The 27,554-nt window shown below is 39.2% G+C and overlaps 1 protein-coding gene across 1 annotated transcript in view; it reads left to right on the top strand.

Annotated features, from left to right (window-relative positions):
* The window catches only part of SYCP2L (synaptonemal complex protein 2 like), a 67,899-nt gene that overhangs the window by 7,690 nt on the left and 32,655 nt on the right, over positions 1 to 27,554 (top strand). The window contains exons 6-17 of the mRNA XM_067043221.1: positions 2,990 to 3,075; positions 3,186 to 3,274; positions 5,015 to 5,049; positions 6,181 to 6,323; positions 8,340 to 8,392; positions 9,021 to 9,066; positions 11,384 to 11,476; positions 11,575 to 11,635; positions 22,381 to 22,523; positions 24,100 to 24,193; positions 24,670 to 24,767; positions 25,631 to 25,688. Coding sequence (XP_066899322.1) covers positions 2,990 to 3,075; positions 3,186 to 3,274; positions 5,015 to 5,049; positions 6,181 to 6,323; positions 8,340 to 8,392; positions 9,021 to 9,066; positions 11,384 to 11,476; positions 11,575 to 11,635; positions 22,381 to 22,523; positions 24,100 to 24,193; positions 24,670 to 24,767; positions 25,631 to 25,688 — 999 coding nt within the window. The remainder of the gene's footprint in view (positions 1 to 2,989; positions 3,076 to 3,185; positions 3,275 to 5,014; positions 5,050 to 6,180; positions 6,324 to 8,339; positions 8,393 to 9,020; positions 9,067 to 11,383; positions 11,477 to 11,574; positions 11,636 to 22,380; positions 22,524 to 24,099; positions 24,194 to 24,669; positions 24,768 to 25,630; positions 25,689 to 27,554) is intronic.

Raw genomic sequence — 27,554 nt, 5'->3', positions numbered from 1 at the left:
TGCTTTTTATCATTTAAGAGTGTTCTTGTGGCTTTTATCCAATATAACTCTTGCTTTGCAGAGTCCAGAGTCTCCCCTCAAAACTGTTTCACTGTCTGATATTGAGTGTTGTGAGCACATGTGCACATGTTTTTTTTTTTTTTTTTTTTTTTTTAGCGGTACGCGGGCCTCTCACTGTTGTGGCCTCTCCTGTTGCGGAGCACAGGCTCCAGACGCGCAGGCTCAGCGGCCACGGCTCACGGGCCCAGCCGCTCTGCGGCATGTGGGATCTTCCCGGACCGGGGCATGAACCCGCGTCCCCTGCATCGGCAGGCGGACTCTCAACCACTGCGCCACCAGGGAAGCCCCATGTGTTTTTTTTTTATGTGGTTCTTCATGAGTTGTTTTGAAATCAGATCTTACTTTAGCTTGGGAAATTTTATTCTTTGATAATTTTATCAGTTAGAGCAGGGCTTTTCAACTTTGGCATTTGGGTCGGGTTGGATGAGTCTTTGGTTGGGGGGGCTGTCCTGTACGTTCTAGAATGTTTAGCAGCATCCCTGGCCTTTACCCACTAGATGTCAATAGCAGTCCCTACTACTCCCTGAGTTGTGACAACATCTCCAAATATTGCAAGAGTGCCGTAGGGGAGCAAAAATCACCTCTAGCTGAAAACTGCTGAGTTAAAGTGCTTTCAGTATACGTAATAGGATATCTAGTTCAAACAGCCTTAAGTGATAAAGATGACTTAATTTGCTCAAGGAACTAAAAAGTCAGAGACAGGAAGTTTCAGGAGCAGTTTGGTTGTAGCTACGCTCTGTTTCCTGCAGTTCTTTCTACTCTGCCTCCTCCGAGTCTTGTCTTTGAGCTCAAGTTGGTCTCCCTTGGTGGTTGCAAGATGGTGGCCAGCAACCAGAGCCGTGCTTCCTGGTTCACATCTGGGAGAGAAACGTTCACTTTCCTCAAGCGGCAGAAGAAAGCCCTAGCTTGGCTCTGCTGTGTCCCCCCACCTCCACCCCCTTAACGAACCGATCCCTGTGAAAAGATGACTGGGATGCCCCTGCATAGTTTAAGCCAATGAGGATCCAACCCTGGAGATAGTTAGTCCCACCCAAGAGCATAATTGTTACATCAGAGAGGAGGTGGGAAAGGATGATTACAGTTACTCTTTCTATTCTCTTCTCTTTCTAAGATTATTATTCATCCATTGCATCTTTTTTTTTTTTTTTTTGTCTTCACATCTTTTTCCCACTGGTTTTTTTCCTGTGTATTTTGAGAGCAGTTGCTACTTGTTTCTTGGAAGCCGATGCTTTCACTAATTCTGCTCTCATTGCTTCCACTATGGACTTCAATTCTGCTCTCACATCTTTGCTTCCTTGAAACCCGTGGGTGGTGGTGATCTACCTCTGCTCTGATTCATTTCTCTCTGCCTCCCTCTCTCTCTCCTTTGCAGAGAACAATTTCCTAGGCTTTTAAACCAACTGGTTGCCTGCCAGGTTTAGCCAATGGCAGGAAATTGGAGGTAGGAAGGACATTTCTCCTGCTCCCTTCTGCTGAGGTGCTATCTCTGAGAGTGACTGCATAGTTCCTGTGACTCGGGCTTATTTGTGGCTACAACATTTGCTAGGTGACCTTCATTCCCAGGATCTGGTAACACCACTCCCTCCCCATGGCTTTCCAGGGATGTATAGGGGGTGGTAGTGGCTACCTATGTTTTTGTAACTAATTCCCTGTATTAAATTCTCTCAGATTGAAATATCTAGAATGGCTTAGATTTTCATATTACATATTTCTTTCTCATTTACTTCTGTGTTCATCTTATTACTGTTGCCTTCTCTTACAAATTAATTTTTTATTTCATAGAATTCACATTCTTTTGAGTTTTGAGATGATAAATCAGATGCTTTTGATTTGGCTTCCCAGCTTTTCTATCCTCTTTTATTTCCTGAAGTAAGCATTTTTCAAAAAGTCACTTTTTTGCTACCTCTTATGCTCCTTCCTTTTTCATAGGGCTATATTTGTTAGTTTCTCTTTACTACTCTTTAAGTGAAAAGGTCGAATGACATCTGATACTTGCTGGTTAACAGAGTGCATAAATGTCTCTGGGGTCCCCTGCTGTCCACCTGGGTCACCTGGGTTCAGTTACAATCTCTCTCTCTCAAGTTTTAAGCCGGCAGTCAAGCTTTGGGCTTGGCCCCTGGCCTTGTTTCCAGAAATCATTCAGCAGTATCAATGTGGCTTTTTTGGACTGAAGAGGGATCTTTTTAAAATTTCTACTCCCTGATTTGGATTCCCACAATTTCATGAGTTATATGGGGATTAAAAAATATGCAATGTGTGGTTAAAAGAAAAAAAAAATTCACATATCCAAATTGCACCTCTGAACCTATCAAAGTAATGTTAGGACTTTACCATGAGCTTTTGCAGTGTACACTACCACTGTCATATCTAAACACAATGTGCATAAAGGAAATAATAGCTTATTGTTTAATAAGCATAAAGCATTACCACATACCTTGTTTTGTTACTATGTTCGGACTTAAGTAGCCATTGAAGTTTCTATGATTAAGCTTAATAAAGACCAATGCTTTACTTAAAAATTCTTGCTTCTATTAGCATAAGACCATTATAAAATTTTTATTTCTATAAAATATACAGATGTAAGAAATGCACAGAAACAGTGGGAAAGTGTGTGCAGGAGCTGCCCTTGCACATTGTTCATTCTGGACAAAAAAGTAACTTTGCCTGAGATGCAGTGATCACAGACAGTCACGCTTTGCACGTACTGCTGCTGTTTACCTCAGTGGGCATCTATGCTGTGCAAATCGATTGTGGCCTGGGGGTTTCTAGATCTTGAAGCAGGCTGTGATTTGTCCCTTGCTCAGACTACGTCATTTCTGAAATGTTTACTGCCCATGACTGTTCAGCCTTTGCCTCTTCCTGCTGTGCAGGAGTCCTTTCCTTATTCTTTTTTAGCATCAGTTTGATTCTTTGAAAATTCTGCTTTCAGGGAAAAGTCAGATGTTGGGTTCCTTCATATTTACCTTAGGATTTCTGGTGACAGAAGAGAGTGTAAATCATTTGATCCAGCAGGAGGTGAGTTGCAAATAGTGCTGGTAGCAGTTGCCCTGGACCCCATGGAGAAGCTCGTGCCCAGGTCTCCGTTTGGTTTCTTCCTCGTGAAAACCTTCCCCAACTCCCAACAGGCACTGAGGACCTTGAACTGCATTCTGCAAGCTGTACCTCGGGAAGAGAGAAGACAATTTGTCTTGTCGGAAGGCTCGTGTCGTCTTATGTACGTGACCTTGGCCCGATTAGGTGGTGACGTAAGGGCAAAATCTTTCCGGGTTGTACCACCTCAGTCTTTGTTCTCCTTGGGTGTTTGGGGTTGTTGGGTTGGTTGGTTTTTTTTTTTCCTCCATCACATTTGTGCGGTGAAATGCTTTCTCAGGCTATAGGTTATTTTTCATTGTGAATGTGAACCAGATTAGTGACTCACGGGAGAATGTTAAGAGCACAGACTGTGGTACCAGACCCCAGGCTTCAAACCCTAGTTTGGCCACTTATGCTGGTTGCTCCTCTAGAGCACAGTCTTAGCTCACTACACCTCAGTCTACTCATCTGTAAAATGGAGTCAACTTTAACACTGATCAATAGAGTTATTGTACAGGTCGAATCAGGCAAGCCACTGAGAGCCATTAGCACGTTACCTGGTAGAGAGCAAATGCTCAAAGGTTACCGGCGATTACCCATACCAATAGGGCACGTATTGCTTTACAAGGGATGGATTTTGGGGCTTTTGGTGACCCGCTCACAAGTATGTAGTTCCTGGGACATAGAAGTTTGGAGAGCAGGTTGTAATGTGTGACCACGGGAAGAGCAACACCAGCACCGTGTTTTGAAATCTGAACCTGAACCTGTGACTGTGTGCCGACCAGCAGCCAGCGTCGGTGACGTCATTGTGGCACACCCTGGTCCGAGGGACACGCGGCCGTGACTGGCAAGAGGCAGGGTGACCCAGTTGACCGTAGTGTAGACCTGAAAGACGCGGCTGGTGAGCGTGGAGCTCATCACGTTTGTCCATGTAACTTGCCTTTGCAGGATGCAGCGTTTTCTCGTAATTTTTCCTGCAAAACAGTCATTGACTAGATTAGTTAATCATCACCCTTAGTGGTGTACTCACATCTGGAGAGAAGGCGACCCGATGTCTTCTCCTAAGTTTTCAAACTAATGCAGTGGCCCTGCCTTACTGTTTGAGCGTTCCAGTCTAGTTCTGGAGTGTTCTGCACTTCAAGTCGAACGTAAGATCTGCAAACGTAAAAGTAAGCAGAACTCTCGGTCGTGCTGTTCTAAGGCTTCTATTTAATTGGGACAGATCAATCCATTTACTATGAGAAACTGAACTACTACAAGATTTCTTAAATCCATTCTTTAGCGTGAGAGTTATTTCAGATATTAAAAAAAAATCAACATCAACACCTTTTAGCATTTAACTGAAATTCTTAAGTGACTATGCAACAGTGGGAGTCTGTGTTAGTTACAATAATGTGATAACTTAATCCCATTACATCTCTAACTTAAATTGATCAGTTTTTAAGATAAGTTCCAAAAGCTTATAGGAAAGACCCACAGCACCTACTGTATCATTTCTTCCAGGTGTCAAACTATGGTTTAAAAAAAAAAATAAAAAAGAAAAAGAGGGTATGCATCCCCACGGGCTGGTGAGGCGACTGTAAAATTCCAGGATCTTCGCATTTGATGAATCCTCAGAGATCATCAAATTATAATTCACTTTACAGAGGGAGAAATAGAATGTATAGTTGCTCTAGCTTCTTTGTAAAAAGTATATGTAAGTGATTAATAGATAAACTTGACAATTTTTCCATAAAAATGTATTTGTGACGTTGAGGAAATTTTGACAATGAATTTGAAATACTTTCAAAAATATACATCTTGGATTAAAATTTTAATGCCAATATAGTAGAGTTTTACTTATGTTCATCTCAGTAAAATGAAATTTATCTAAATGTTTCAGGAAAGACCTTGCAAGGACAATCTTGACTGTGGGTGGTAAGAAGCATTAAGAATTTTAAATGTTAGAATGTTAAATATTGGGCATTGGGGGTTTTATGAGCATCTTGGAACTATGGGGGATACGTTTTGGTCACATTAAAAATAGAAGTTAGGATTTTTATATTTAATGTATGATGAAAGAGTTAAGCATGCTAAAACCATAAAGAATAATTAACGAATATTCCTTTACTCACCAATGAGCGTAGTCAAATTTGATCCTTTTTCCACATTTGCTTCAAATCCTTTTTAAAATAAATCAGAGTTACAGGTAAAGCCCCTGTGTCCAGATCCCCATCCGATTCCCCTCACCGTTTGCGGAGGTAATCCTTTGACTTGGATTTGTTTTTCATTTCCAAGAATATTTTTGTACTTTCATTCTGTGTATTCGCAAGCAACATACGTTATTGTTTTTGCGAATTTAAGTTTGCGTATCCAGCTGCAACCTGCTTTTTACCTTTAAAATTGTTTGAAATCTAAACGTGCCGTTATGTGTAGTTTTGTTTATCTGCTGTGAAATACCACAGTTTCTTAGGATTTTATTTTTATAGACGTATTTAAGGCTGGATAAAGCTGCTTTTTAAACAATTGAGGTATAGTTGATGTATAATATTATATAAGTTACAGGTGTACAATATAGTGATTCACAATTTTTAAAGGTTATACTCAAGTTACAGTTATTAGAAAATATTTGCTGTGTTCCCTGTGTTGTACAGTATATCCTTGTAGCTTCTTTTATACCTAATACTTTGTGCCTCTGACTCCCCTACTTCTATCTTGCCCCTCCCCCCCTTCCCTCTGGTAACCGCTAGTGTGTTCTATCTGTGAGTCTTGGACAGAGTTGCTTTTGGTGGATGTTTTAATGTATCTAAAATATAAATTGCAGAACTATCATTTAAAAAAAATTTGTTGTATACTGACCTATCATTTGGATTTTCCCCTAATATTTCTTACAGATGAATTTAAATAATTATAATTGCTCCAGGATATGTCTTTCTGCTTATAGCTATAAGACACAATGCTAGTCTTCTAAGATGGACCTTCTTAGAGCAAATGCTGATCTGTGGAACTCAGTTTTTCTTTCGCTTTGTGCCCAGAATTATCCATGTCTGCCGTATTTTCACTCTCTAGACTATAGCCAACAGGCAGCCCTTTGTGAAGCACTGTGTAGACTGACCATGAAAAAATCGAGGGAGAACTTTGTCCGTCAGTGGTTTGAAGATGACGCCATTGCTGAGGCTTTCAAAGAAATTAAGGATCGAGAATTTGAGACGGTGAGATTCCTGGTCATGAAAAGTCCATTTAATCAATATTTACGAAGCATCCTTTCAGCGCCTTCCTGTATGTTGGGCTCAGGGGAGGATTCTTTCCTTAAATGTGATTAGGTCGCCATTCTTCACTGTCCTGTTTCCCACTTCTGTGAAATAACTTGAGGGTAATAGAAACAGAATATTTGTGGACCAGATACCAGCATACAATTAGGACATCTTTACAGGAAACTTAGCCTGGAGCCAGAACTGTGTGAGTCTGATGGATCCAGTCAGAGACAATGTCATGGAGCGGGAAGTGATTTTCAACAAACCTTGAAGGGTAGGGAGAGTTGGAGAAGAAAAGAATGTGCATTTCAGCCTTGCAGAGAGTAGCTGGCATGAGGACAGGAGGCTGAGGCTGGCATGCGTGCTCTGGTAGCAGAGGAGTATTATGGGGTGCTTGTGTTGTGAGCCCTCCAGCCTTCACAGTTTGGAAGAACAATAATTTTCCGTGTCTTCCATGCAACCAGGCCTCACTGTGATTGTGTCCTCAAGTAGCACAGACGTAGTTTACGGCTTTGCTGTATACTCACCTTTATCCTGAACTAGCTAAAATGTTTTCCCTCTCCTTTAAAAAAAAGTTCTTAAAGTGCAGGTGATTCTGTAGGAAAAGCTAAAATTATTAGTAACAGTGCTCATGTTGAACAAAGCCTTTCTGGTCAAAACTGCTGAGCACTTGGGATTTTATTAAATCCGAACCTGCAAATATATTATTAAATATGTTAAGTTTGACTTTAAGCCCGTTGCCAGACCTGCAGTCGTTGTTTAGCCAGGATGCAGTTTGATCTAAATGGGAATACCAGGAGTTGGGTTTGGGTCCCACCTCCATGACTGATGTGATGTGTACATTTTGGCAAAGTAGTTGACTTTTGTTTTTTAAAGAAAAAATTTAAATGAAATCTAGTTGGTGTACAATGTTATATGTTACAGGTGTACAGTAGAGTGATTCACAATTTTTAGAGGTTATAGTTCCATTTATAGTTATTGTAAAATACTGGTTATATATTCCCTGTGTTGTGCAATATGTCCTTGGAGCTGATAGTTGACTCATGGAGCCTAAGTGTTCTCATCTGTAAAATGGGAATAAAACCAACTTCAGAGTTGTGAGAATTAAATGAGAGACACGAAAAGTGCCTGAGATGTTGTAGACACTCCAGTATTAGCTTCCTTTCCCCTCTGTGTGATTCTCGCGTCTGCAGGGAAATTAGGGGAACATAAGACAAAAGTAATTATCCTCTTTCTCAAATCACTTTCCCCCTAGAGCCATCAGCTTCTTAGTGGAACTGCTTTTAGATGAAAGTTCACACTAATGTCCATTTAGTGCTGAATCTAGACACGGAATGTGAGGACTGTTTGACTACAACAGACAGTCCTTGCTAACAAAAGGGATAAAAGTCTGGATCAGTCTCTCTTTGGTTTGAGAAATTTGGGGGTAACAGTTTGCCTCCCTGGTCCCTGTTGGTTGGGAGAACTACAAACGTATTCTTTATTCTTAGAACCTTTAGCTGGAGAGACATTCCAGGAAGGAGCAGGTCAGAGAACTCCTGATAAGGAAAATCTACAGTGGTTCAGTACACCAGGATAAACCCCAAATTGACAAGTTTCATGGGTTTGTGGTTGGCTTGTGCTGGGGAGATGGTAGGGAGATGGATGCCCTCTGGGTTAGTCAAATATTACAATCCAGGTCGTCAGTAAGAGGTATTTCTCTTGCTTGTTTCCTGCACATAAAACTTTTGGAGACCCAAGCATTCCTCAGCTGCAAGTCTCATGGCTGGGGGTTCAGAACATGAGTCTGCAGCCTCCTCTTTGTGACACAAAGTGTTATTTTAGTTACCGTAATTAATAATGAATCCTTGTGAAGCCCTGTGATGTCACTGGATCCTGGGAATGTAGTAGTGAACACTGGCCTCTACATGCTGCAAAGGGTATATCTTGATTTCTCTTTTTTTAACAAAAAAGTTTGCATTATTTACTTTGAAGGATTGTAGACGGTTTCTCAATCACCTAAATGACAGCCTTGGTGACCAAAGAAGGTAAGACGTTTCTCTGAGCTTTACTTTATTGACTAATTCTATTCTGAAAATGTCTAATATTAAAAAAAAAATCTAGGATCTGTTTGAGGAGAGAATGTAGGATACAGAATTTACTGAGCATTACTAAGTTATCCATTGAGTAGAAACCTCAGAATGTTAGACACATTCTGCCTAGTGATTCATTTGTGTGTGTTTAAAAATGATTTCTATCCGTCTTTAACATATTTATTAGTGATTTGGAACAGTTGGAACTTGATATCCTCCAGGGAGATTTTATGAAGATTGATTTCCTATAGATCTGAGGATACTAGAGAAAGACGTATATGGACAGTTAAGTCCTTGATGAGAAAATATTGGCTAAATTCACTCCTTTCATTAGGACTCTTGCCAAGCAGCTGGGTTGAGGTGTATATAGTACCAGAAAACATGGCTTGTAGACTGCCAGATGGAGGTTTGAATTCTGCCCATGGTAGATCTCCATTTGTAGGTTTGAGAGCCCCTTTCATACCCTGTACCAAGGGACATAATGGCGCACCTAGTTATACACGCTTGTTCGTAGAACATCTGTAGGTCGCGTGTGCGGTCATCCATATTTTATTTTACTTTTTAATTGTGAGGTGTTTTGCAGGGTCTATTCATTTCCATGCATTGCTGCTTTTGCTGATGAGCATGAGGTATGTTTGTCTCTTTTTCAGGGGCTGTGAGGGTGGGGGGTGTATAGTGAAACCCACAGGTAGGTTTACATCAGGCCAAATGGCTCTTGCTACACAGAAGGACTTTTTTGAAAAAGGAAACTCGCTTCTCCTCTTAGGCCTCAACTCTGAAGCTTATTGTTGAAGAGCCCTAGTGTTACTTCTACGTAAAGGAATTTTAGGGTTTATACTGCGTTCATGAGGTCAGTTACAGGAACCTTTGCCGTATTTTATCCTATTGATGAGCAACATTATTCATGCCTGAATTGGAGGGAATGGGGCAAGTCCATTGCTTCTTTCCGCCCAGTAGATGCTTCCCACTCTATCCCCAGGAATTAGGGCCACTCTCCTTTCTCTAGATCATTCTGCTTTGTACTTTATAGTCCAAAATTGAACAGTCTCTTTTCACCCCCTTCTTTGGTTTCTAGAGGCACAAGGTCCTTCCTGTAACAGTGGCCCCAACCTGCAGCATCTCAATTTCCGGGTAAACTTTTCATAGGTCTCTGAACCTGGACTGTGCTGAGGTTTCCTGGATCGTGTCTCTAGAATGTTCTAGTTAACCATTTCATTGTTTTGGGTTTAGGGCCCCCTTCTTGGCCTCTGTGAGCTGAGCCATTAGCTCACGACTACATTATACATTCTTTCTCTCTAGAACTCATTTTGGTAGCCTGATTCCTATATTTCAAGTCTGTTTTTCTTTCTGGTTGTCTGAGGATTCCAATCTCTGCTTGCTTCTTCTTTCTAGGACTTCTAAATTTCCATCAGCTTCAGTAGGGGTCTTTACACTGGCTTCCTGTGACATAGACTTGTGTTAAAACCCTTGTTCGTATAGATGCCAAAGGGAGAAGGGAGTGGGTGGGGGTGGTGGTGTGGTGAACTGGGAGATTGACATGTGTACACTAATATGTATAGAACAGATAACTAATAAGAACCTGCTGTATAAAAAATAAAATAAAAATTAAAAAAAAACCCTTTGTTCAACTGTATAGCTGTTAAAAAGTAGACACATATGATGGAGCAATGGCCAAGAAATGCTATTTACTGGAAAACAAGTGGAAGAATAGTTAAGTCTGGTGTTTGTCCCATTGTTGAGGAATAAAAACTTTGTATATACCTCCTGAGTATGTCTAGAACACATCTGGGGAGAAGCAAAGGCATTGTTAATGGTTCCTATGGAAAGGTACCTATGGGAATTTGAGGGACAGAGAAGGAGATATTTACTCTATTAGCATCATATTGTTTGAAACTGTCTCGCCTTTTTTTCTTTCCGTCTTTCTTTCTTTTCTTTTTTTTTTTTTTGCGGTACACGGGCCTCTCACTGTTGTGGCCTCTCCCGTTGCGGAGCACAGGCTCCGGATGCGCAGGCTCAGCGGCCACGGCTCACGGGCCCAGCCGCTCCGCGGCACGTGGGATCCTCCCGGACCGGGGCACAAACCCGCGTCCCCTGCATCGGCGGGCGGACTCTCAACCACTGCGCCGCCAGGGAAGCCCCTTCTTTCTTTCTTAAAGAGCGTATGTTTATTTTGTAAAGTTCCAGGACCCCTCGTGGGTACCAAAATCTGCGGATATTCAAGTCCCATATATAAAACGGCTTAGTATTTGCATATAATGTACACACATCCTCCCATGTACTTTAAATCATCTCTAGGTTACATCTGATACCTAACACAATGTAAATGCTATGCAAATAGTTGTCAGGACAGTGTAAATGCTATGTAAATAATTGCCAGCATATGGCAAAATCAAGGTTTGCTTTTTAGAACTTTCTGGAATTCTTTTTCCCAAATATTTTCAGTCCACATTTGGCTGAATCTTTGGATTTGGAGCCCGTGGATACAGAGGGCTGACTGTAATCAATTAAAATAAAGATAATTTGAAATCTTCAGGTCTTAGCCTTATCCCAACACATGGTAAGTTAGATGGCAAGTCACCATTTATATTTCAGCACAATACCTCCTTTGCTAGAAGTTTCTATCCGTAGGCAGTGTGGATTGTTACTGCTTTAACATAGAACAGTTTTCTCTGTGATTCGCACCAGAAAAAAAAGTTTGTGTGGTTAGAGTTATCTGACACATTTAAACATCTATTAAATTGCAAAGTATAGTAGGGTTTTTCCAGAAATAGATTGGTTATATAAAATTAAAACCTTCCTCCTATTTTGCAGAAATGAGTAAGGCAATAAACGGTGACCCTATAATCTTAAAGTAGGGTTGTTCTCGGAAAAGCAGTTCTGTTTTTAATGGAATAATTTTCGTTTGACCCTTTCATGTGATATTAATGCTGAAATTATATCTTACAGATGAGAAAACCTGCAGATGAAAAATTAGAGAAATTTTGGATTGATTTCAACCTAGGAACTCAGAGTGTAACTTTTCATATAAACAATCCTGAGGTAATCATGTTTGACTCCTGTTTAGACCTAAGTGCGTAGAGAGTGTTCATATCCAAGTATGTGTTATGTGCTCATGAATTTCACTTATTTTTTCCAAGAGCGCTTTATGGGACTCAGTAAGACTTTTGAAGGAAGCAGCGATTAATTTCAGCATAATAGGTAAGATGTTAATTCTAAACTACCCCGCGTTTAGTCCTGAGTATTGTTTCTGTTTACAGTTGCAGTGTATGTTTAGTTAATTCCCGAGCAGACTTTGCTCGCGTTTGACGTGGAGGGGAGGTGGGGAGCGCTGTGGACCGAAGGCTGTGCTCAGGGCAAAAGATGAGTGAGTCCTCCACTCTGTAACTTTGGGGTTCCATGACTTGCCTGGTTTTCTCGTTGTAAAAATGATTATGCTTCCTCAACAAACTGAAAATAGCATCACCGTATGATCCAGCAGTTTCACTTCTGGATATATATCCAGAAGCATCGAAAGCAGGACTCGAAGAGATTTACATATGAACATTGACTGCAGCCTATTCACAAGAGTCAAGAGGTAGAAGCAGGGACTTGCCTGGTGGCGCAGTGGTTAAGACTCCGCACTCCCAGTGGAGGGGCCTGGGTTCCATCCCTGGTTAGGGAACTAGATCCCACATGCATGCCGCAACTAAGGAGCCTGCGAGCCGCGACTAAGGAGCCCGCGAGCCACAAGTAGAGGCACCCCCAAGTGTCCATCGACGGATGAATGGATAAAGCAAATGTGATCTGTACCTACAATGGACTATTATTTAGCTTTAAAAAGGAAGGGCATTCTGACACTTGCTACAACGTAGATGAACTTTGAGGACTTCATGCTAAGTGGAAAAAGCTAGTCACAAAAAGACAAATACTGTATGATTCCACTTAACATGAGGTATCTAAAATAGTCAAATTGATAGAGACAGAAAGTAGAATGGAGGTTAGTTACCAGCGGCTGCAGGGAAGGGGAAATGGGGAGTTGTTTAATGGGTACAGATTTTCAGATTTGCAAGATGAAAAGGTTCTGGAGATCTCTTGTACAACAATGTGAATATACTTCACACTACTGAACTCTACACTTAGCATTTACCTTGTTAACCATTTTTAAGTTTTGTACCACCATTTTTTATTTATTTATTTTTTTTGGTAATTTTATTTTATTTAAAATAAATTTATTTATTTTATTTATTTATTTTGGGCTGCATTGGGTCTTTGTTGCTGTGTGCAGGCTTTCTCTAGTTGTGGCGAGCAGGGGCTGCTCTTCGTTGCAGTGCGTGGGCTTCTAATGGTGGTGGCTTCTCTTGTTGCGGAGCACAGGCTCTAGGCACACGGGCTTTAGTAGTTGTGGCCTGGACCAGGGCTCAAACCCGTGTCCCCTGCATTGGCAGGAGGATTCTTAACCACTGTGCCAACAGGGAAGTCCTGTACCACCATTTAAAAAAATGGTTATAGTACCTGTCCTCCCTTACCCACATATTTATACTAATAATTGGGTATGTACAAACTATTTAAATATCAGCCCTCTGACTCCCCCTTCTTTTGAAAATAAAATTAATTATTTTTTATTTTTGGCTGCATTGGGTCCTCATTGCTGCACACAGGCTTCTTATTGTGGTGGCTTCTTGTTGCGGAGCATGGGCTCTAGGTGCGCAGACTTCAGTAGTTATGGCTCGCTGGCTTCAGTAGTTGTGGCTCGTGGGCTCTAGAGCACAGGCTCAGTAGTTGTGGCTCACAGGCTTAGTTGCTGTGCGGCATGTGGGATCTTCCCAGACCAGGGATCGAATCCGTGTCGCCTGCATTGGCAGGTGGATTCTTAACCACTGCACCACCGGGGAAGCCCAGACTCCCCCTTCTTAAATCTCCGTCATTCACCTTTCTTCTCCTCTTGGTAGGTAGAGTTGAGGGGCATGGAGTCAGGAGTGATCCTTTTCTGGGTGGGTAGAAGTAAGGTATTGGTCCAGTTCAGTATTTCAGATATAGTCACACTTGACCAGGATTCCTGAATTGGGTCTCTTAAAAAATAAAGGGATGTTTTGAAAGTAACTCAATATACATAATCATTTTTTAAGTAATTGGCTTTACTAAAGAGTTAAAACTAAATACTATGTAATTATGTGGATTTTATACTCCTTTTCACAAAGGATTTAGGGCAGCTTGCATATTTATAACAAAATAATAGAAATGGAAAATTGGAACCACAAACAAGAATAAAAATGTCTATCATGAAGGTTGATCTGGCCACCATGGAGATTCAAATTTGGTGCTTGGTGCTTCCCTGGTGGCACAGTGGTTAAGAATCCACCTGCCAGTGCAGGGGACATGGGTTTGCTCTCTGGTGTGGGAAGATCCCACATGCCACGGAGCAACTGAGCCTGTGCACCACAACTACTGAGCCTGTGCTCTAGAGCCCATGAGCCACAACTACTGAGCCCACCTGCCACAAATACTGAAGCCCACGTATCTGGAGCCTGTGCTCCACAATGAGAAGCCCGTGCACGGCAATGAAGAGTAGCCCCCCTCTCCACAACTAGAGAAAGCCCGTGCGTAGCAATGAAGGCCCATGCAGCCAAGAAGAAAATAATTAAATTTAAATAAAATAAAATAAAATTGTACAATTAAAAAAAACAACAACCAAAAAACAAATTTGGTGCTTAGCTTCCTGAAAGCCAGGGTGGAAAGTATAATGGGTAACATGATTCTCATTATACAAGTCCTGGAAAGAACAAATCCATCCTTCCTAACCTTGAACTCTTAACTGAATGTTCTCCCATGGGACTACTTAGGATAAGGTAATCCTTCCTCAACCCTGAGCATTCCTTGCTGGAATTTCTTGTGTACATAAGTTAACTTCAGTGTTTTGTTAAAGGGTAATTTTTGAAAAGGTAAAATCATGACCCGCATACAAGTATAAAATAAATGTGGGTAAGAGATTTCATTAATTAATGAGCAATTAATAAGATGTAATAACCAGGAGAATACAAAGAATCACAGGTATAAGCAATGCTGAAATTAATTTACAAACAGATGTACGACTAGACTGTTGCATTCCACAGACACAATTAATTTGAATTTATATGAACAAGAATCACTTGCGTTATTATTTTTAATTTCTCCTGTTACATACTAGAAAAAGAGGGAAATTTGGGCTAGATTAGGCAGTAAAGGAAGTGGCAGAAGAGGAGGGGAGCCTTTCACCGTGAAGCTCTGGGAGAATGAAAGGACAGTGAAGACTGCCCGCACTTCAGATGCTAATCGCAAGTCTCAGGTTGACGCCTGTACTTCTGACCAACTGGCTACCAATCAGAGGTTCCCACAAGCTCCTCCTCGGGTTTGAAACTTGCTATAATGGTTCACAGAACTCTGGGAAACACGCATTTACATTTGCCAGTTTATTATAAAGGGTATAATAAAGCATACAGATGAACAGCCAGATGAAGAGAATACCCAGGGCAAGATCCAGAAGGATCCCAAGTGCAAGGGCTTTTGTTTCTGAGGAGTTGGGGTGCATCACCCTCCCGGAACGTTTGTGTTCACCAACCCAGAAGCTCTCTGAACCCGGTAGCTTGGGGGTTTTTATGGAAGTTTTATCCTGTAGGCATGATGGAATATTAACTCAATCTCTGGCCCTTCTGCCCTCCCTGAAAGTTGGGGAGCTGGAAGTTCCAATCCTCTAACCACACCTTGGTCTTTCTGGCAACCAGTTCCCATCCTTTTTTTTTTTTTCTTTTCTAGAAATATCATTGATATGTAAGCAAAACTTTTTTTTTGAATTTTATTTTATTTATTTTTTATACAGCAGGTTCTTATCAGTAATCATTTTATGCACATCAGTGTACACGTGTCAATCCCAATCGCCCAATTCATCCCACCCCCACGCCCACCCCCCCGCTGCTTTCCCCCCTTGGTGTCCATATGTTTGTTCTCTACATCTGTGTCTTGATTTCTGCCCTGCAAACAGGTTCATCTGTGCCATTTTTCTAGGTTCCACATATATGCATTAATATACGATATTTGTTTTTCTTTTTCTAACTTAACTTCACTCTGTATAACAGTCTCTAGATCCATCCATGACTCTACAAATGTCCCAGTTTCGTTCTTTTTTATGGCTGAGTAATAGTCCATTGTATATATGTACCACATCTTCGTTATCCATTAGTCTGTCGATGGGCATTCAGGTTGCTTCCATGACCTGGCTATTGTAAATAGTGCTGCAATGAACACTGGGGTGCATGTGTCTTCTTGAATTATGGTTTTCTCAGAGTAAATGCCCAGTAGTGGGATTGCTGGGTCATATGGTAGTTCTGTTTTTTAGTTTTTTAAGGAACCTCCATACTGTCCTCCATAGTGGCTGTATCAGTTTACATTCCCACCAACAGTGCAAGAGGGTTCCCTTTTCTCCACACCCTCTCCAGCATTTGTTGTTTGTAGATTTTCTGATGATGCCCATTCTAACTGGTGTGAGGTGTTTTGATTTGCATTTCTCTAATGATTAGTGATGTTAAGCATTCCTTCATGTGTTTGTTGGCAATCTCTGTATCTTCTCTATATGTCTATTTAGGTCTTCTGCCCATTTTTGGATTGGGTTGTTTGTTTTTTTAATATTGAGTTGCATGAGCTGTTTATATATTTTGGAGATTAATCCTTTGTTGATTTGTTTGCAAATATCTTCTCCCATTTTGAGGGTTGTCTTTTTATCTTGTTTATGGTTTCCTTTGCTGTGCAAAAGCTTTTTAAGTTTGATTAGGTCCCATTTGTTTATATTTGTTTTTATTTCCATTACTCTAGGATGTGGATCAAGAAAGATCTTGCTATGATTTATGTCAAAGAGTGTTCTTCCTATGTTTTCCTCTAAGAGTTTTATAGTGTCCGGTCTTACATTTAGGTCTCTAATCCATTTTGAGTTTATTTTTGTGTATGGTGATAGGGAATGTTCTAATTTCATTCATTTACATGTAGCTGTCCAGTTTTCCCAGCACCACTTATTGAAGAGACTGTCTTTTCTCTATTGTATATCCTTGCCTCCTTTGTCATAGATTAGTTGACCATAGGTGTGTGCATTTATCTCTGGGCTTTCTGTCTCGTTCCATTGATCTATGTTTATGTTTTTGTGCCAGTACTGTGTTGTCTTGATTACTGTAGCTTTGTAGTACAGTCTGAAGTCAGGGAGTCTGATTCCTCCATCTCCGATTTTTTCCCTCAAGACTGCTTTGGCTATTCAAGGTCTTTTGTGTCTCCATACAGATTTTAAGATTTTTTTGTTCTAGTTCTGTAAAAAATGCCATTGGTAATTTGATAGGGATTGCATTGAATCTGTAGATTGCCTTGGGTAGTATAGTCATTTTCACAATATTGGTTCTTCCAGTCCAAGAACATGGTATATCTCTCCATCTGTTGGTATCACATTTAATTTCTTTCATCAGTGTCTTATAGTTTTCTGCATACAGGTCTTTTGTTTCCTTAGGTAGGTCTGTTCCTAGGTATTTTATTCTTTTTGTTGCAGTGGTAAATGGGAGTGTTTCCTTAATTTCTCTTCAGATTTTGCATCATTAGTGTATAGGAATGCAAGAGATTTCTGTGCATTAATTTTGTATCCTGCTACTTTACCAAATTCATTGATTAGCTCTAGTAGTTTTCTGGTGGCATCTTTAGGATTCTCTATGTATAGTATCATGTCATCTGCAAACAATGACAGTTTTACTTCTTTTCCAATTTGTATTCCTTTTATTTCTTTTTCTTCTCTGATTGCCACGGCTAGGACTTCCAAAACTATGTTGAATAATAGTGGTGAGAGTGGACAGCCTTGTCTTGTTCCTGATCTTAGAGGAAATGCTTTCAGTTTTTCACCATTGAGAATGATGTTTGCTGTGGGTTTGTCCTATATGGCCTTTATTATGTTGAGGTAAGTTCCCTCTTTGGCCACCTTCTGGAGAGTCTTTTATCATAAATGGGTGTTGAATTTTGTCAAAAGCTTTTTCTGCATCTATTGAGATGGTCATATGGTTTTTCTTTTTCAGTTTGTTAATATGGTGTATCGCATTGATTGATTTGTGTATATTGAAGAATCCTTGCATCCCTGGGATAAATCCCACTTGATTATGGTGTATGATCCTTTTACTGTGTTGTTGGATTCTGTGTGCTAGTATTTTGTTGAGGATCTTTGCATCTATATTCGTCAGTGATATTGGTCTGTAATTTTCTTTTTTTGTAGTATCTTTGTCTGGTTTTGGTATCAGGGTGATGGTGGCCTCATAGAATGAGTTTGGGAGTGCTCCTTCCTCTGCAACTTTTTGAAGCATTTGAGAAGGATGGGTGCTAGCTCTTCTCTAAATGTTTGATAGAATTCACCTGTGAAGCCATCTGGTCCTGGGCTTTTGTTTCTTGGAAGATTTTTAATCACAGTTTCAATTTCATTACTTGTGATTGGTCTGTTCATATTTTCTATTTCTTCCTGGGTCAGTCTTGGAAGGTTATACCTTTCTAAGAATTTGTCCATTTCTTCCAGGTGGTCCATTTTATTGGCATAGAGTTGCTTTTAGTAGTCTCTTAGGATGCTTTGTTTTTCTGCAGTGTCAGTTGTTACTTCTCCTTTTTCATTTCTAATTTTATTGATTTGAGTCCTCTCCCTCTTGAGTCTGGCTAAAGATTTCTCAATTTGTTTGTCTTCTCAAAGAACCAGCTTTTAGTTTTATTGATCTTTGCTATTGTTTTCTTTGTTGCTATTTCATTTATTTCTGCTCTGATCTTTATGATTTCTTTCCTTCTGCTAAATTTGGGTTTTTTTTGTTCTTCTTTCTCTAATTCCTTTAGGTGTAAGGTTAGATTGTTTATTTGAGATGTTTCTTGTTTCTTGAGGTAGGCTTGTATAGCTATAAACTTCCCTCTTAGAACTGCATCCCATAGGTTTTGGATTGTCGTGTTTTCATTATCATTTGTCTCTAGGTATTTTTTGATTTTCTCTTTGAGTTTGTCAGTGATCTCTTGGTTACTTAGTAACGTATTGTTTAGCCTCCATGTGTTTGTGTTTTTTACGTTTTTTTTCCCTGTAATTGATTTCTCATCTCATAGTGTTGTGGTCAGAAAAGATGCTTGATATGATTTCAGTTTTCTTAAATTCACTGAGGCTTGATTTGTGACCCAAGATGTGATCTATCCTGGAGAAAGTTCCGTGTGCACTTGAGAGGAAAGTGTAATCTGCTGTTTTGGAATGGAATGTCCTATAAATATCAATTAAATCTATCTGATCTATAATGTCATTTAAAGCTTATGTTTCCTTATTAATTTTCTGTTTGGATGATCTGTCCATTGGTGTAAGTGAGGTGTTAGTGTCCCCCACTATTATTGTGTTACTGTCGATTTCCTCTTTTGTAGCTGTTAGCAGTTGCCTTATGTATTGAGGTGCTCTTGTGTTGTGTGCATATGTATTTATAATTGCTATATCTTCTTCTTGGATTGATCCCTTGATCATTATGTAGTGTTCTTCCTTGTCTCTTATAACTTTATTTTAAAATCTGTTTTATCTGATATGAGTATTGCTACTCCAGCTTTCTTTTGATTTCCATTTGCATGGAATATCTTTTTCCATCCCCTCACTTTCAGTCTGTATGTGTCCCTAGGTCTGAAGTGGGTCTCTTGTGGACAGCATATATATGAGTCTTGTTTTTGTATCCATTCAGTAAGCCTGTGTCTTTTGTTTGGAGCATTTAATCCATTCACGTTTAAGTAATTATCAATATATATGTTCCTATTACCATTTTCTTAATTGTTTTGGGTTTGTTTTTGTATATCATTTTCTTCTCTTGTGTTTCCCACTTAGAGAAGTTCCTTTAGCATTTGTTCTAGAGCTGGTTTGGTGGTGCTGAATTCTCTTAGCTTTTGCTTGTCTGTAAAGCTTTTGATTTCTCCATGGAATATGAATGAGATCCTTGCCAGGTAGAGTAATCTTGGTTGTAGGCTCTTCCCTTTCATCACTTTAAGTATATCATGCTACTCCCTTCTGGCTTGTAGAGTTTCTGCTGAGAAATCAGCTGTTAACCTTATCAGAGTTCCCTTGTATATTATTTGTCATTTTTCCCTTGCTGCTTTCAGTAATTTTTCTTTGTCTTTAATTTTTGCCAATTTGATTACTATGTGTCTTGGCATGTTTCTCCTCGGGTTTATCCTGTATGAGACTCTCTGCGTTTGCTTGGGTGGCTATTTCCTTTCCCATGTTAGGGAAGTTTTCGACTATAATCTCTTCAAATATTTACTTGGGTCCTTTCTCTCTCTATTCTCCTTCCGGGACCCCTATAATGAGAATGTTGTTGCGTTTAATGTTGTCCCAGAGGTCTCTTAGGCTGACTTCATTTCTTTTCATTCTTTTTTCTTTATTCTGTTCCACAGCAGTGAATTCCACCATTCTGTCTTCCTGGTCAGTTATCCGTTCTTCTGCCTCAGTTATTCTGCTATTGATTCCTTCTAGTGTAGTTTTCATTTCAGTTATTGTATTGTTCATCTCTGTTTTTTCTTTAATTCTTCTAGGTCTTTGTTAAACATTTCTTGCATCTTCTCGATCTTTGCCTCCATTCTTTTTCCGAGGTCCTGGATCATCTTCACTATCATTATTCTGAATTCTTTTTCTGGAAGGTTGCCTATCTCCACTTCATTTAGTTGTTTTTCTGGGGTTTTATCTTGTTCCTTCATCTGGTACATAGCCCTCTGCCTTTTCATCTTGTCTGTCTTTCTGTGAATGTGGTTTTTTTTCCACAGGCTGCGGGGTTGTAGTTGTTCTTGCTTCTGCTGTCTGCCCTCTGGTAGATGAGGCTATCTAAGAGGCTTGTGCAAGTTTTCGACCAGTCCCCATCCTTAAGTCCTCCAACCCCCACTCCTCTAACCCCCAGTCATCTCATTAACTTATAAAACACTCATCACCCCGGGCATTCCAAGGGCCTTAGAAGCTCTGGTGTCAGGAACCAGGGTCAAAGACCAAATATTAGAAAAAAAGATGCTCCTAGCACCCCATCACTTAAAATGCGTTTCAGGAGCTCTGTGTCAGGAACAAAGGCCAAGATCAAATATATATTTCTTATGGTGTCACAGATGGGAAGAAGCACAAGTGAGCAGTTATACAGTCACAGAATTGGAAAGATAGCGTACATTGAGCTGGAGGTGTCTCCTATCTGTAGTAAAGGAAAGGGGTTTATAAACATCTTACTAGAAATGTAAATTAAACATAATCATAAGTTAAGAGTAACTTAATTTATATAGTCATTACCTGTTGCTATTCACTTAAGATATGCAAAATATCATTGGTGTTTATTCTGAAGTCAATATTTTATAAGGACTTCCATGGATTTTCTGACTGTGGTACCCCTAACATTACATATTTTAAGTTTCTGAACCTGAACTTTGCTGTTGAGGTGGTTTTCAGCAACCAACTTGCCAAAGTTAATATTCTACATTTCATAAATATATCTCATTTGGGGGAGACTTTAAAATTCATAAAGTGCCTTACAGTAGCTGGAGGAAGTAGGTGTGATGTTTTAGTTTTATAGCCGAGGCAACTGAGGCTTGTATAGCAAACACTACAAGCAGGACTTGCCTTTTGCGTGCTGAGCCATTCCTGCTAAGGGGTTGACAGTGTTTTAGGAGCCTGTTGAGGGCAGCCCTCAGGCTATTTCTTCTTGCCCTTGTACATTTGCATCGAGCCCCACAGCCCAACTAGCTATTTACATTTTCAGATCTTGTTTAGAATTACTTTTGCTGCAGGGATTTAGAGACTTTCTCTACAGTGACTGAACATCCAGTAAGATCAGCATTTGGGAGATTATTGAACTTTACTAGAGGCCACCACTGTTGTATGGAAATAGGATCTGAACCATATATTTAATTAAAAATTTTCTAGTAGCCTCTTTAAAAAGTTTTTTTCAAGTGGACTAATTTTAATAATATATATTTATTTCACTCAGTATGTCCAAAATATTAACAGTTTAACATGTAATCAATATGAACAATTAATGAGATATTTTACCTTCTCTTTTTTGGTACTATGTCTTCACAAACTAGTGTGTATTTTATGCTTGTAATGCAATTCATGTTGTATTAGCCACATTTCGAGTACCACTGGCCACAGATCTAGACCCAGGTGTGTCTCTTTTTTCCTCTTTTCAGTCTCATCAATTTGTGACCCTGAGCTTTGCCTGCTCTTTCATGGGTTTTACTCTTTTCACCCCTGCTGCTTCCAACACAGCTTGTACTTACTGTGGCTGATTCTTGGGCTTGCTATGAATTGTGGTCTAAACTATTTTCTCTTCTAAAACCAATTACTATTTGTCAGTAAAGGGCTGACATCCTGGTAGGAGGTCCTCAAGGAGACTGTTGTCTGAGAATTAGGCCTCTCTGGAGAATGTTTCCATTTCTCTTCTTTAAGTGGAGTCTGTTGAGATGAGTGTGGATTATTCCAGTTTGTATATTGAGAACAGTGGATTTTATTTTGAATTTTAGAAATGAGTGGGATCTGAGAGAGACAGAAAGAATGAGAATGAATGTTGTGCTTAATATATTGAGAAGTAAAATACCTGTTACAGGTGATAGCTTTGTATTCACAAATGTTCTTTAAAAAATGGATTGAATTTTAGAAGACAAAATATCTCATTTGCTATGCTGCTAAGTTACTTCTATCTCTGCTAGATTAACTGCTTAAACATATTGTGTGTGTGTGTGTGTGTGTGTGTGTGTGTGTGTATAAAAATACTCATGTGCATCTAATAAAAATAATTTCAGAGTAACTTTATTAAAATAATTTCAACTTCTCATTGCAGAAGAATCTGGACAGTGAACAAATATCCCAGTGCAGTTATTTAAAATTATAAAATTTAAAAATATAACCTTTCAGTATGTTGATCTACAATGGTATACTTTACTTTTGCTAGAAACTGAGATGAAGATGCTCAAAATTTACCTGAAGAAGCCTATTAATATCAGAAACAAAGAAGTGATGAAAATAGAAATTCATTTTGAATTGCAGTTCAACATAGCACAAGCTTCCATTAAAGCTTTAGGAGATGACAAACAGGTGGCATGTTTAATTCTTCTTGATTATTTATCAGTAAATATGTTTTAGTATGTTTTCATGTCTCTTACATTTCCATGTTGGGGTTTTTAAAATTGAGATATAATTGACATAAAACATATTAGTTTCAGGTGTAAATCATAATGATTCCATTTTTGTATATATTGTGAAAAAATTGCCACAATGAGACTAGTTGACAATTGTCACCATTGTTAGAAGTTTTTTTGTGTGTGTGAACAAAATAAATTTAGAGAATTTAGTCTCTCAGCAACTTTCAAATATGCAGTATAGTATTAACTATAGTCACCATGTTGTACCTTACATCCCCATGACATATTCATTTTATAACAGGAAGTTTGTACCTTTTGACCCCCTTCACCCATTTCATCTGCCCTCAACCCCCTCCTCTGGAACCACCAACCTGCTCTCTGTATCTATGAGCTTGTTTTTGTTGTTGTTTTTAAGATTCCACATATAAGTGAGAACATACGGTATTTGTCTGTCTCTGACTTATTTCACTTTTCATAATGCCCCCAAGGTCCACCCATGTTGTTGCAAATGGCAGGATTTGCTTCTTTTTTATGGCTGAATAATATGCTGTTTTAAATATAGATAGATAGATACACACACATATATATGTGAATCCAGCTAAATGTTTTTCAATTTTGTTTATATTTTCAAAGAACCAGCTCTTAGTTTCATTGATCTTTTCTATTGTTTTTTTTAGTGTCTTTTGTTTATTTCCATTTTGTTCTGCATTTTCTTCCTTCTACTAACTTTGGGTTCATTTATTTTTCTTTCTAGTTCCTTGAGGTGTAAAGATATGTTGTTTATTTGAGTTATTTCTTTTCTTTATTATTATTATTGTTTTGGTCACTGTGCACAGCATGTGGGATCTTAGTTCCCCAACCAGGGATAGAACTTGTGCCCCCTGTATTGGAAGCACAGAGTCTTAACCACTGGACCACCAGGGAAGTCCTTCTTTTCTTTTCTGAAGTGGGCATTTATCACTATGAACTTCCCTCTTAGAACTGCTTTTGCTGCACCTCATAAGTTTTGGTATGTTGCCTTTCCATTTTCATTTGCCAAAAGGTTTTTTTTTTAAAGCTCTTTTGATTTCTTCATTGACCCATTGGTTTTTCAGAAGAGTCTTATTTAATCTCCATGTATTCATGAACTTTCCAGTTTTCTTCTTGTAATTGATTTCTAGTTTCACACCACTGTAGTTGGTAAAGATGCTTGATATGATCTCAGTCTTCTTAAATTTATTAAGACTTGTTTTGTGACCTAATATATGATCTATCCTGAATTCCATATCTGCTTGAGAAGAATGTGCATTCTGTTGCTTTGGGGTAGAATGCTATGTATATGTCAAGTCCATTGGATCTAACGTGTCATTAAAGGCTGATGTTTCCATATTGATTTTCCATCTAAGTGATGTATCCATTGATGTAAGTGGGGTATTAAAGTCCCTTCCTATTATTGTATTGCTGTCTATGTCTCTTTAGGTCTGCTAATAATAAATTTTTAAAAGGATTACTGCTTTTAAAAATCATGTGATTTTTGGTTTGCATTTCAGGTGAGGCCTGACCAGACGAAAATCTCCTCAGACCTTTTTGGTGAGTTGGAGAAAGAAGACACTGAGATTCCTAGCAGCCACGAAAGAGAGACAGGTATGTTGGGAAATAACAATTTCTTACCTGGATTCCATAGAGAAGCAATGATAAAATATTACTTGAAAGAGGTTACTGAAAACCTGTGGTCATATAGGAGTAATTAGTGTGTTATTATACCTTTGGAGGAAGAAAAGTTGCTGATTAAACCTTGAATTATTTTCTCCACCTGATACAGTCTGTCTTGGGGTCAATTGGAAATGACAAAAGAGAAATTATGATGGGGTGGCAGGTGGCAAGTGTGTAGGGCCCTGTCTACCCACAAACCTGGCCCTGCACAGGTTACATATCTCTTATGAGTTAGACCCAAAAGCAGTTTTCCAAGGTGCCCCTAGCAGGTCCTAATTACCAGCTCTTACCGAAAGATGGTGATGTACTAGCAGTATGAATCTCATGAAGAGCATTTGGAGGGTGTATGCAGCATTGTGTATGGTTATTGTTACCATTCTTTATTGCTTTTTTCTTAATGTGTATAGACCAAGCAAAGGACTCTACCGAGCTGGCAGAGTTAACCAGTGCTGAAGATAACCATTGCCTAACAACTCTCCCCTTAGACAACCAGTCTGAGCCTGCTGTGAGTACAGGGAACTGGGGACAAGATTCTGAACTGTATCAACCAGGATGCTGGCAGGTGGAAGCTGACTCTCTGGCTTGTTGTCCACTTTCTCCTGGTCAACCATCTCTCTCCTTTTTCACTATCCCCTCCTTTCAATTACTTTTGCCTGCCGTGTTTGTTTTTTTCTCGACTTTCACTCATCTTGGCTCTCCTGCGGAATGTGTCACTTGTCTGGCTTTACCTCATTCCCTCATTTGACATCTGGAGACTGAGTTTGGGAACAGCAGCCCAATGTTTGGAATCAGACCTGGTTTTCACTTACTGATTGTGGGAACTTGGGAAAATTACTTAACATCATTGAGCCTGAGGCTTCTCATCTATAAAACAAAGGGAATAGCTGGTTTACAGTGTGGCCCTCTTAGGATTAAAAGCATAATATACATAGAGTACCTAACACAGTGCTTGGCATGTATTGGTGTTCAGTCCATTTTCTTATGTTTGATTACATGGACACATTATACAGAAATGTGATAGTGTGATGATTTTTTAAAAACAAATACACCAAAGATTATTCCTCCAGGTAGATTGTCTTTTTGGGAACTTGTACGTATCTCAACAATTATGATGCTGTTGAAGACATTTTTGTAAGTCTTCCTTTGATGTTTCCCTTAGTAACTCTGAGACACTCTGTGATTGTCTTTGATGGTGGCAAATCCTCTTGAGGGTGGATATTGATGTTTTTGGAACAGCCAACAGTCATTTGGAGCTAAATCTAATGAACAAAGAGACTGATATCCTACTATTTAAATGCTTTTCTTTGGAATTGTAAAAAATGTCAAAGACAACATAATTAAACTTAGATATATATGTTTTTCCTGCAGCAAACAAATAAAGCTGATAATTCACCTGAAAAATCGAAACTGGATGATACACAAAATGGTCAGATTTTTTTTCTGTCATAAGACTTGAATGCTACATTTAAATGTTTACTTGAGATGCTTAATAATTTTTGTTTTTCATTTTCATGCTTGGAAGTTACTTCAGAACTCGAGTATTCTTTAGATTTACAAGAACCATCAGCAAAAATGCAGGTTCCTAAATTAAATGATACATCTAGGTAGGTGATTTTCAAAACTCATAAACCATATAGATTGCTGTTAATGTGACTCATTAATTATAATTTGACTGTCTAGGTTTTTCCCCCTTTTTAGCATCTGGCTGTGCTCCACACAGGGAGAGAGCGTTGTGTGCAGTTTTCTGCAGAATGATTTGAGCAGGGCTGAAGAGTTCTCTTGGCCTATGCGTCTCTACCATTATAGTCCCAGTGTTATCTTTGGTGATGTAGTTTTCCGTAGCAGAACACTGAGTATCCCTCGCCAGAAAACATGTATTACTTGGCATTATTTTATTGCTACTTTCCATGTAGGCCTCTGAAGAATGGGTCATACATGTGATTTTTTTTTACAGCTTTATTGAGATATAACTGAAATAAAATGTACATATTTAAAGTGTACAATTTGATGTATACTTTAACATCAAATTTTTGACACAGTTTTTTTTAACATCTTTATTGGAGTATAATTGCTTTACAATGGTGTGTTAGTTTCTGCTTTATAACAAAGTGAATCAGCTATACATATACATATGTTCCCATATCTCTTCCCTCTTGCGTCTCCCTCCCACCCTCGCTATCCCACCCCTCTAGGTGGTCACAAAGCACCGAGCTGGTCTCCCTGTGCTGTGCGGCTGCTTCCCACTAGCTATCTAGTTTACATTTGGTAGTGTATATATATATATATATCCATGCCACTCTCTCACTTCATCTCAGCTTACCCTTCCCCCGCCCAGTGTCCTCAGGTCCATTCTCTACATCTGCATCTTTATTCCTGTCCTGCCCCTAGGTTCGTCATAACCATTTTTTTTTTTTAGATTCCATATATATGTGTTAGCATACGATATTTGTTTTTCTCTTTCTGACTTACTTCACTCTGTATGACAGACTCTAGGTCCATCCACTTCACTACAAATAACTCAATTTTGTTTCTTTTTATGGCTGAGTAATATTTCATTGTATATATGTGCCACATCTTCTGTATCCATTCATCTGTCAATGGACATTTAGGTTGCTTCCAGGTCCTGGCTATTGTAAATAGTGCTGCAATGAACATTGTGGTACATGACTTTTTTTGAATAATGGTTTTCTCAGGGTATATGCCCAGTAATGGGATTGCTGGGTTGTATGGTAGTTCTATTTTTAGTTTTTTAAGGAACCTCCATACTGTTCTCCGTAGTGGCTGTATCAATTTACATTCCCACCAACAGTGCAAGAGGGTTCCCTTTTCTCCACACCCTCTCCAGCATTTATTGTTTGTAGATTTTTTGATGATGGCCATTCTGGCCAGTGTGAGATGATACCTCATTGTAGTTTTGATTTGCATTTTTCTAATGATTAGTGTTGTTGAGCATCCTTTCATGTGTTTGTTGGCAATCTGTATGTCTTCTTTGGAGAAATGTCTGTTTAGGTCTTCTGCCCATTTTTGGATTGGGTTGTTTGTTTTTGTGATATTGAGCTGCATGAGCTGCTTGTATATTTTGAGATTAATCCTTTGTCAGTTGCATCATTTGTAAATATTTTCTCCCGTTCTCAGGGTTGTCTTTTCGTCTTATTTATGGTTTCCTTTGCTGTGTAAAAGCTTTGAAGTTTCATTAGGTCCCATTTGTTTATTTTTGTTTTTATTTCCATTTCTCTAGGAGGTGGGTCAAAAAGGATCTTGCTGTGATTTATGCCATAGAGTGTTCTGCCTA

Source organism: Kogia breviceps, chromosome 10 (genome assembly GCF_026419965.1).
Source record: "Kogia breviceps isolate mKogBre1 chromosome 10, mKogBre1 haplotype 1, whole genome shotgun sequence".
Taxonomy (NCBI): Eukaryota; Metazoa; Chordata; class Mammalia; order Artiodactyla; family Physeteridae; genus Kogia; species Kogia breviceps.
Note: the sequence above shows the minus strand (reverse complement) of the source record. Positions and strands in the feature narration are given on the sequence as shown.